Here is an 11,711-nt window from a genome sequence, read left to right as displayed (position 1 = left end):
GCCGAGCTAGTACAAGGAAGAATTCCCGTCTTTCCTCAAGCGTATCCCAGGATTGGGGCTATTCTCTCACCCCGTAATCACTTCTGTTCTGTGCCTTCCTTTGCTCTATTTAATGGCAACAGAGAGGAGCTATTCAAAATATGAAGTAGGAGAGGGTTTAGAATTCTGTGCTCTTGGAATCTCAAACCTAATTCCAAAAACCCAAATGACTAATTGACACTAATTATGATTTAAAAAAATTTTTAAATCGATAATATACACGAAAGACATGGAATTCTTCTAATATGGCATCCCTCCCCTTCTCATGCCCCTGTGGAGACCCAGCACTGAGCCTCAGAATTCTGGGTTGCCTCACCCTCTTTTTCACTGTCTTTCAATGCCTAGACTATAGTCGAGAGTAGATCTCCTTGTGAGCAAGTAGCATGTCTGTAAATTCTGCACATAAACAAATAACAAATGTAAAATCTAGCTGAGCCTTGAACAGATCTAAGAATATTTAACTGTCTAATATAAAATAGTTAAATTTGTCAATTTGCTTTACTACTTTGAATTAGAAAACTATAAATCTCACAAGCAAAACAGTGGCTTGAAATACCTGATTATGTCAAGCCAGCTGCTACTTTCCAAGAGAGAAAACCATTTTATATCTGTGTCCCAAAATTCGGTACTGTTATCTGAAAGAAGAAAAAAGAGTAAAGAAGTCAGGTGGTTTCCTCCAACGCCTGCCACGAAAAACCTGTGCTACTCAACCATGCTGTTCAGATGAACAGCCCCAGATTAAACTGCAAATCCAGGTACAAATCTGTTTTAAGTAAAGGGCATTCGAAAACTTAAGCTGAAATAGTTTTTGAACTGTAAGCCCCTGGAAGGGTGTGGCAGTCAAAAACATATTTTTATTGCTCAAATAAAAAGTGTCCTTACAATATGTATCAGAGCCACGATCCACCCTGAAATTCAACAAGGAGAATAACAGGCTTCAGGCAGAAATCATTGACGTTCAGGCTGCTGCTCCTAAAACTGGAAAACCCAACAGGATACATTCTGATGCCACAGAGGCCCAAGGGGGAGACTCAGCTCCCACTGGAATCCTAAATACAGAAATATATTTACCTTTCAAACCATCACACGATCCCTTAACCTACTTGATACAGAGAGTCCACATTTTATAGAAGTCTAATATATTTCAAAGCTGCAACCTCAAACCAATGAAAAGGCAGATACTCCTCTAAGTCCTGGGTGATGAAAACAAAGTAGAGAATCACGATCTTGTATCAACCAGTAAAATTTCTTACGCTCTCCACCAGGTCCCTACTTTTTATAAATCTACTTTATAACACATCACAGCATCTTATAACACATACGACACATCACAGTGTCGTATTCATTTTTCTCTCCAGTGCCTCGTATAGTTAGTACATATAATGGAAATTCAGTAAATGTTGGCTGAAGAAATTAACAGTTAGGCTTTGCTAGGCTAAAGGTCTGAGTTAGGAAAAGTGACCCGTAAGTGTGAAATCTCAGACGGTAAAGATTTATTCAAGAATGAAGAGACGCAACAGCCAACTGAGCTGTATTAAATATGATTCGAGTCCTAAATTGTTCATCATGGGTAGCCTGGGCAGGGAAGTTGGGGGTGGCTGGGATGGGCATATCTCATTTTCTACTTTGTTCATTTCTGATTGTTTTTACATGGTTGTATATATATTCATTCAGGGAGAAAAAAAGGAAAATATTTCCACTTGGAAGGGGAGTCCATTTAATAAACCACCGAGGAAAACAAACAGATCATTTACTTTATAAATCACTGCAAACAAGCCAGTGACTACACGTACTGTACAATTCTATGACTTTTAAACAGAGAAGCCCCACTGCTCACCACTGGGCAACCGGTGTGCTGAGGGAAGGAGAGAAAGGGAAAGGTGGCAAAGGGCAGAAGAAAGATCGAGGGGGAAGCGAGGCAGTGGCGGCCGGCTCCACTCCATGCCATCAACCCTGACAGCCGTGAAGCTCTACGTACGACCAGAAGGAACCCAGGGGAAAGGCACCAACTTTCACCTGATCCACGCGGCATGTCTCTCCCCATTTGACAGAAAGGTTTTGCTCAGCATTCTTCTCACCTATCAGAAACAGCTGTTTAAATTTAGAGTATGCAGTCTGGATGTCCTGCAGGGATACGAAGTTGCTTGAAAGGTCTTCAGTTTTGACAAGTTCATAGGGTGGTCTGTGGATGATCCTGTAAATTCTAGGTGTCAAAAAATAACGAGAGATTACAAGAGCGGACGAGAACTAGAAATAGCTTATTTCTCCTATGTGCACCCACTATGTGCCGAGACCTGTGTGAAGACCCGCCCCGCTTCCCGCCCAATTACGCTCACCGACGAGGCTGCCACCACGGCACCGCCAGTCCCAGTCAACGGAGGTGGAGGTGGAGGTGTGTGGACTGGAACTCCTTGGCCCAAGATTATGAAGTTTACGAACTGTTCGAGCCATGATGTGAACCAAGGCAATTTAACTCCAAAGTCTACTCCTTTTCTGTTTTAATTTATCTATTTCGGTGTTTTAACTTTTTATTTTGAAAATTTTCAAACATGCAGAAAACTAGAAAATAGCACACTGACATATACCATGACCTAGTTTCCACAACTGTTAACATTACAGACATCGTGCCACTTCCCCATAAATGCTTTCAGCACCTCTAAAAACGATGCAGTTGACACTCTTAATGATTACATTATACTGACTCCTTCCCAAGTAATTCAAATGACCACTCTAAGTTGTATTCCCAAGCACTAAGCTATCAGAGGTAAACAGAAATGCACGTACTACTGAGAACTGTTCCCTGCTTCTCAGAAAACAAGAACTGAGCTGAACAATAACAAAATGTTAAACAGTACTGACCCATCCAAGAAGCTCTTTTGGACTTGTAAAATACTATCATCCTGTTCTTTGGGTAGTGCTGACATTTTCAAAAGGGCACATCCATTGTGGCAGGACCAACACCATATCTGCAGAGGGGAATAAAGGTTTTCTAAATATAATACACACAATCCAACAGGGAACAGGTAAGCTTAGCATTTAAATTCATACAGGAAAATTTATAGCTTCAGTACAAAATGGCTGGATATATTCAACTTTCTTAAGCCAATGAAAGCTACCTGCAATGAAAAAGTCTGATTTAGTCTTAAAAAACAAAACAGGTCGAGGCAGACACACTCAGACCTGTTCATGGTCTAACATATACCTCTGAACTTGGCTTTAGGGCTGGGAACCTACGTGACAACAACAGCGTTATGATTAATACTTTTAGGACAGTAGCTATAGTTGGAGTGCAGCTTCTCATGTCAGGATTTGGCATGAATTAACTCACAGACAGCCGCAACAGTGTGACTCTAAAGGTCGTACTCTGCCCGGATGGCACAAAGCGGGCAGCTCCTGTCATGAGAGAAAGTTCACAACAGAACAGAAAGTGGGCTGTTCAACACATATTGAAATGAGAAGACACGTGCAAGGCACTGAGTTAGGTTGTCGGAGGATGTAGAGGGCTGAGGTACTGTACATCTACCTTCAAGGAGCTGAAACTCTAAAAGGGAAATAAGTTTACAAATATAGTAAAGTAGAAGGTGGTAAACCACAGAAGAGAATTTCAAGAAACAACAAAGGGAGGGCAGAGGAGGAAGAAATCGTGTGAATGAGCATAGGTGACAAGTTTCGGTTTTTCTAGATATAGTTTTGTTTGCTCTGTTTCACAGGAACAAATGGAGAAGAGAAATGGTCCTAGGGCAAAGTAATCTGCCCGCGGTGCCTGGAATGGAGGAGAGGGCGAGGCTGGTTGAGACAAGTGAGTACGGCTGTAAACTCTGTCCCGTACAAAGGTCTGGCTAAAGCCAATCCCCTGCCCTGCGCTTGGCCCTGGCTCAAAGGTAAAACTAGAAGATCTCAGCTTCCCAAAGGGGACACGTTGTTGCCATTCTTCTCTAATGTATAAACCACACATTGGATACGCTAGCAGCAGCCTGGGCCGGGAAACTAGAGACCAGCACACAATCCAGGTGATACTCTACTAAACTTAGTCAGAAAGAGGAACCAGTTTAGGGTTTCAGGGGAAGATGATGGATTCAGTACTGGATATGTTCGATGTCTAGTGCCAATAGAACATCTATGTGACGATATTCAAGAGGCACCTAAGATGAGGGTTATGTAGCTGAGGAGAAGGAGGTAGGGCTGGAGCTCTGGTAATGACAGCTGACTGCCAGCTGACGTGGAAGAGATGCGAGCCCATCCAGGGAGCAAGGGCAGAGGGACACAGAGCTGCTTCGAAACTGCCAACAAGTGCTGACCCCCCCCACCCCCCGAGGGCCTGGTGGTACTTTAAGATTCATAACAAGGCGGAAGCGTTAGAACGCGGAGACGATTCAAAGGGCCCTCTCTGCTGTCCTCGTATTCCCTTTCCCAATGTCATGCAAAGCAGTGTGAAGAAATCACCACAGTTTTTAGTCCTCTGGCAATTTTCTAAATGCCCCCCTAGTTGGTGCTGCTCACTCTGATGAAAGGAGAGAAAGTCCTAGCCATGACTGGGTGGCAAGTTCTAAGAAATTAAGTGTTCTTAATCCTTTTTATCTCCTCTCTTGGGGCAGAAAAGGTGGCTTTTGGTGGTATTTAACCATAACTCATTTGCTATTTGGGGCACAAACATAACCATCTCAGCTTAGCTGAGGTGCCATGGGGCAATTCTCTTACTACCCTCTATTTAAAACAGTAAACAGGAAACAAGCGAAATTCTTGGTCAGAGAAAGATTCTCACAGGATTTAGCAAAAAGCACTCATCTTCCCCTATTGTAATACGTACAATTTCTGTCTGGGAAAAGGGCCACAGGATTTTTAATATGAATGACTTGACAACAGACAAGAAGCACAGTTTATCTAAAAAAAGTAAGAGGGGGGAGATTATTCATTATTTCATACATCTTACAGTGTCTCTCTTAATAGAACCAAAGACAGAGCTTTAGAGGAACATGTAAAATTGGAGGCTAGAAAGCAGTGGAAGTAAGGAAAGGCGCTATTAAGGGCGTAAGAGGACCATGACCGCAGTGTCTCCAAAGCCAATACAGGAATTTAAAAGGCAAGAAAAGCGAGGACGTAATCAGTGTTGAAACCGTAGTGATGGTATGGAGAGCAGGGGCCACAAAAGCTCAATGATGTCTGGAGGGTCACTTAGCAGAACGAGCGAGGACGTAATCAGTGTTGAAACCGTAGTGATGTACGGAGAGCAGGGGCCACAAAAGCTCAATGTCTGGAGGGTCACTTAGCAGAACAGGGGGAGGAGAAGTCATGCTGCAAGAAAGGAGTAGTCGCAACAACAGAAAATTAGTACAGATTCTAAGTACAGTTAGCAGTACAGGGAAGAAAGAGACAGCAGCTTGACTCTTAAGGAAGGGCTTTTTCGGGTTAGCGGAGGCCTGAGGATGCTGCAAGAAGAGCAGAATGTGCGAAAAGACACACGCAGAAGGGGGAGGACTGACGGAAGCAGGTTCCAGACAAAGTAAGGGCAGATGGGACCAAGGGTCCAGGCAGAGATTTGGCTTTGAGATGAAGAGGAAGCATAGAGAGAAACCAAAGGAGGTAGGAAAAAAAGAAAGTTGAGGGCAGTCTTGTCGCTTGCTGTCCAAGATCCCACTAGAGGAAAAAGATCTTTGCCAAGAGTTAAAAAGACTGGTATCACAAACTTAAAAAGAGAATGAAAAAATGTTTGCAGCAGCCCCCAGGGAAGAATGATGCAGAAACTAAAAGGAATTAAACAACAGACTGCTGAGCAGACAAGGGCCCAAGCAAGGCAAGGTAGCAGTTTTCGGGTACCCCATTAAGTACGCTGTGTCGTTTGGTATAATCTATAGCAATGTTCCTTAGCCCGCTCCCACATGGGCAGACAATTCATCTTCGTGTCTTCCTGCAGAGCACACCCTCTTTTCCTAGATTCATCTGTGAAAGGCTGAGGACCCTCATGCTTATTCTTCTAAAATAGCAATTCTCAAAAAGCAGTCTACAGATCCTGGAAGTGGAACCCAGTGTCCTTTCAGGTGTGCTGACAATAATACTAAGACGTAATGTGCCTTTTGCTCTGCGTTGACAGTTGCACTGATGGGCGATGGCACTGGTGGATGAAACTGCCGGCACCTTAGCACCAGTCAAGGCCCTGCTACCAAACGGCACAGGCCACTGCATTCTTCACTGCCATGCACGTGCAGAAAATACATTCTGTTTCACCTGATGATGTCCTCAATGAGGGACTAAAAATTATTATTGTATTAATCTTGACCGTTACATGCCCTTTTAGTATTCTGTGTGACGGAATGGGAGGTAAGTACAGTGAAGTACCATGTTTGTTCTAAGGAAAAGCACCTATGTGACTGAATTAAGAACTAAACTAGATGCTTTTTTGTGGAATTGAAAGAATAACTGACAGGGAAACTATGGACATTCAGACTTTGGTAACTAGCATACACATTCATTCTTAGGGAAAAATGAATAAAGTGGGTCTATCACTTCAAAGAAAACAACTGACGACTTGTTGCCAATGATAAAAACTAAACTCTCAAGTAAAAATTAGAACTTTGGTAAACTAGCCTCAGCCTCTAGCTGAACAGCTTCTCAATATTTAAAGACTTTTCTGATGAGACAGGGGTGATGTTAATTAAATGTTATTTTTATATTATATAAGGAAACATGTCAATATTTGGATGATCTCTATTACCTAGAGAACTAATATTTTCCAAATGACCATTGGATGATAGAAAATCATGCATATTTTAAGATCCAGTCAGAGATCAATTAATTTTAATTTAGCAGAGAATAAAGTTTTATTGTTCTCAAATTAATCTTTATGAAAGTACCACTTATCAATTTTTTGGTGTATCATCAAAGAATAATATTCTCAATTATCAGAAAAGGCTATATAATATTTCTTCCTTTCCCAAATGCACATCTGTATGATGCTGGATTTTTCTTCATGTACTTCAACCAAATTCCAACATATCATAACAGACTGAATGAAAGAAGTAGATAAAAGAATGCAGCTATCTTCTATTTTCAAAAATATAAAACATATTCTGTTTCCATTTTGGACAATATAGTCATTTTTCAGAGAAATATGTTATTTACGTTAGTATGTAATGAGTTTCTTCCTCAAGTAAAATTTTAACGTTTTAGCTTTAATTTTAATATGGCAAATATCAACAGACACAACCTCATAAACAAAAACTCTTTGAGACCCTAAGTACTTTTTAAGAGAGTAAAGAGTCCTGAGACCAGGAAGTGTCAGGACCACTGCTCTAAGTAAAGGTTGCAAACTGGTGGACATGAGCCAACTCGGGCCCAAAGACATGATTTTTTAAAAAAGTCTGAAGCAAATGAATACATTTAGAAATCAGGAAACCTCAGGTAAAAAATCCCTATCTCTGGCTGCTCTGAGAAATCAGGACACCTGACAAGACCAGGCCCATACTTCCACATAGCACGAACCTGCTAACACAGAGCAGCCGCCCCTTCGACCAGGCACAGGGTCTCTGGTTCACTGCAATGCCCACGCTCATTACTTGCCCGGCCTGGGCATGTGACCCCCACTTACACATCTCACCTCCCATACAGTAGTGACCTTTTTGGTCAACCAGCCATGTGCACAGCATTTATTTGTAATTCTCATTCCTCACTAAATTCCTGCAGGCTTGGCAACTCCCAACAGCCCATTAGAAACTGGAGTACCTGCCAGTCTTGCTTTCTTTGATCAGTGACACACTAAATATGGCTCCCATCCCGGTCTATTCTGTGAAAACTCAGTAAGCTCTCCTTGTTGTCTCCCAGAAAAAAACACAGCCACACCCATTCGAAGATTAATGATGCAGGCCAAAAAGTATCTTAAACCCTACTACCCTTAGAGTGGTTGGCTCGGCCTCAAAATGATTTAGGCGTTAAATCAGGCTGGCTCTCAACACCAGACGTATCTGTAATCCTCTTAAAGCTTTTTAAAGATGTCTCTGCTAAGAACTGCAGAGCGTCTGTGAAAACTTTAGAACTCTGTCCCAGGGAGCGTCATGTCTAAGAGACTCCTCTGGGGAGTCCCTAAGATATTTTTGGATCATTCTTGGACTGAAGACAAACTCTTTAGTACCAAAGCCACAGACTTTAAGTAGAACACTTTGCCAAGATGGGCTGATGAGCAATCCAAGGCTGTTAAGGTTTCCAGATGCACTTACTGGTATGCCATGACCCTGAAAGCGTGGCACATTCTCTTCAGGAAGAGGGGTGGGGACGACAAAGTACGCTGGCAACCTAGAAGAAAGAGATGTCATCAGTTTTAGTATTAGAGTTAATTCGCCAAATATGAAAGCTCAACTTTAATGAACACAGGAAGAAGCTAAGCAGAGTGGTAGGAAACGGACGATATTCCCTGTTAAGAACCAATGCAGATCCACTCTCTCCGGCCAGATCAGTCAGGAATCTGAATTCAAATCCTAGCTCTGTCTCTGATTTTGTGTAAAGGTAGGTAAATTACCCCACCTCTCTGGTTCTGTGCCCTCATCCACAGAATGAGGACTGGAATCTGTTATCTAAAAGTTTATGAATTCCAAAATTGGGAGTGATCTTTTTCATCGTATAGGGACGATATAAGCACTCGTGTTGCTCAGTCTGACTTGTATGAAAACCAGTAATTATGATGACTACTGCCCATTTTATCAAGTGCTCTGACAACATTCAAGTGCCTATTATATACCAGGCTCTGTTCTAATTACTTAACATGAATTATTCATTTAATCCTCCCAGCAACACTATGAAGTATGTACTATTAGTTCCACTTTAGAGATAAAGAAATTGAGCCATAGCACTCCTAAGGCCCTTCCCAGGTGACACAACTAGTAAGCATTAGTGGAGCTGGGACCTGACCCCAAGCTGTGTAACTTCGGCTCCTACATGGGAAAATTTAGGTTCTAAAAATAACAAACCTTGTCTACAGCCATGCCAGCCTGAACATGCCCGATCCCGTCTGATCTTGGAAGCTAAGCAGGGTCGGGCCTGGTTAGTACTTGGATGGGAGACCACCTAGGAATACCAGATGCTGTAGGCGTCAAAATAAATAAATAAGTAATAAAATAAAAACAACAAACCTTTTCAGAAGGAATGTGGGAAAGATAGGTTTTCAGAGTTGTAGAGATTAGAGATATACAGGGATAACATCTCATCCTCTAGTTAGCAAATTCAAGCTTCTGTTAACAAGAAACCCACTTAAGTTCTATCACGAAGAAGCTGTGAAGATCTTTCACTCAAAGAGCCTGAAATAAAGCCTTGCAGGAAATAAGGTACCTGTGATGTAAGAACTACAATGAAAATAATCATATGGTGTTTGTGTGCATGCTGCATGTGTGAAGCAAATCTCTTAAGTATTAGGTCATAGGAAAGATGAATTTTCTGAGTTGAAAAGATGAGAATTTGAATGTGAGCAAGCAGTTAAATCGAATCAATTCATAGGGGATGGAGCAACATTTTAAACATCACCAGGGGATGTGCTCATCAAAATCCAGACTATGGGAAACTATCAGACAAATAGCCTGGTTTCTTGAAAAGAAAAATTACAAGAAATAAATGATGGTGTGAGGATTTATAGATTAAGAGACTCCGGAAACCTATTAACTGCAAAATATCAATCTCACTGAATCTTGATTAATTATAAAATAGATAAAAAAGATGAAAGATAAATTGTTTTTAAAATTTCTAAAACAATGGGGAAAATCTGAACACTGGGTACTGAATGATATTAAGGATCTAATATTAAATTTGGAAGTTGTGATAATGGTTTTATGGTTATATTTATAAAAAGATTCCTTAATTCCAAGAGGTGCATACTGAAATATTTATAAATGAAATGTGATGCACTCTGGGATTTATTTCAAAATAATCCAAGGGAGGCGCAGACAAAACAGGATGAGCCACGAGTTAATAATTAGACTGCGCATTTAAAACATGGGGAAAGATTAAAAAAGTGCCAGTGTCCAGCCTCCATCCTAGAACTATTACACACCAGGAGTTTAAAAGCCCTCTAGGTGAGCAATCAGGATGAAAGCTGTTGTTCCAGAAGATCCTGCTACTCAAGTATGCAGCAGCATCGCCTGGATGCTTATAAGGAAAGCAGGTTCTCAAGCCCAACCCCAGACCTATAAAATCAGAATCCCCAGGTGACTTGGCTGGACTGGAAACCAGAAGCACTGCTCTAGATGGCAACTTACAAACAGATCACTGTTTCTCAACCTTTACAAGAGTCACCCATGAGGTTTGTTTAAACCAGATTCCTAGCTCCTTCCTCAGCTCATTCTACAAAGCCGGGGTGAGGCCACGTCGCTTTGAAATAAATTCACGTCTCCTCTTACTAGTGAGGTTGAATATTTCACAATGCTGGTTAACCAGTTAATTTTCTCTATGTCTTTCACCAGGAGGTGGAGGAAGGGGCACGAGTATCAGAACCAAGTATATTAGCGTATATACCACACGGTCACTCAAGAAAGGAGATTGCACAGAGATGGGACAGCTCTGCAACGGTGAAGGGAGGTAGAGATGTCTTCTCCTGTCTCAATGAACTTAAGGTGGGTCCATGTGAGACTCTCATTGTCTACAAACGCAGCCCTCCCTGCCTGAACAGCAGTCATTAGTCATTAAGATGAGCTCAGAATACAAAGTAAACGGCCCCTCCAAATACAGGATGACTTCATTCAAAGACAGTTGTATGATCTGCTCAGGCACAGCCTTAGTTAGGGTAAGGAAACTCTCAAAGCGACAACACCGGAGCCGCAGTGTCTTCCTGTGGCTGTGTCATTCCTAGGTCCCTCTGTTACATACATCCTAGAGTTAAGATCTTCTGATACCGGGGAGGTGGGATGAGAGAAGGGCTTTCCAGTCAGCCGGCTCTGACCTTGCGGGACAGTGAAGTAGACACTCGGTTTCTTATTCTCATCCAAAATGACTGGAGTCCCCTCTAACTACTGAGGGGGCTTTCGTTAATTTATTCATTCTCTCCTAATTACTGAGTCCCTCTTGAAACCAGGCACTGCACTTGGTTCTGCAGCTATCATGGTATTCATGTCATTATACAGAAACAGTGTCCTTGACTCCCCAGAGCTGACAGGTTGCAGAAACAAACATTAATCGAATGGTGATACAGATAAAAATAAACTCACAATTGCAGGAAGTGCTGTGAAGAGAGGCATACAGTTCAATGCAAGCTCTCACAAGGAGATCCAACCTTGTCTTGGGAAGGCTCCCTATATATGACACCTGACCTGAGATCTGACAGATGAAAGGGAGGTAACTCACTTGTGCAGCTAGAAGCAAAAGGAGCCATTCCAGACATGAGACTGCACAGGCCCTATCGCAGGGGTTCAGTATGGCCAGAGGGGTATACACAAAGCTGGAGATTTAGGCAGGAGTCAAACCATAAAGGGCCCTGTAATACTCATGAAGTTCTGTTCCCCGTACTGAAATCAGCTGGGAGCCACTGAGGCAGGAGCAAGGTGATCAGATACATACCGGAGGTGCTCTCGCGGCCACTACAATAGAGAACGGATGCAGCAGGACCAGACTGGATGGGGAAGTCCATGTAGGCAGCTAGCGTAGTGGTGCAGGTGGGAAACAAAGCCCAGCTTTCCCTGTATCGTCCCCATGGGACAGAAAAA

General features: G+C 42.2%; 1 protein-coding gene and 1 pseudogene across 2 annotated transcripts in view; one reads left to right on the top strand and one right to left on the bottom strand.

Moving 5' to 3' along the window:
- Positions 1-11,711, bottom strand: part of MTMR12 (myotubularin related protein 12) — a 59,818-nt gene that overhangs the window by 12,404 nt on the left and 35,703 nt on the right. For both annotated transcript variants that reach the window (XM_015585731.2, XM_006907110.2), the window contains exons 8-11: positions 8,247-8,322; positions 2,899-3,005; positions 2,118-2,242; positions 596-674 (exon numbers count right to left, since the gene is read on the bottom strand). In XM_015585731.2, coding sequence (XP_015441217.1) covers positions 596-674; positions 2,118-2,242; positions 2,899-3,005; positions 8,247-8,322 — 387 coding nt within the window. The remainder of the gene's footprint in view (positions 1-595; positions 675-2,117; positions 2,243-2,898; positions 3,006-8,246; positions 8,323-11,711) is intronic.
- LOC112475897 lies at positions 8,997-9,115 on the top strand (annotated as a pseudogene).

The sequence above is a fragment of the Pteropus alecto genome, unplaced genomic scaffold (assembly GCF_000325575.1).
Source record: "Pteropus alecto unplaced genomic scaffold, ASM32557v1 scaffold152, whole genome shotgun sequence".
Classification (NCBI taxonomy): Eukaryota; Metazoa; Chordata; class Mammalia; order Chiroptera; family Pteropodidae; genus Pteropus; species Pteropus alecto.
Note: the sequence above shows the minus strand (reverse complement) of the source record. Positions and strands in the feature narration are given on the sequence as shown.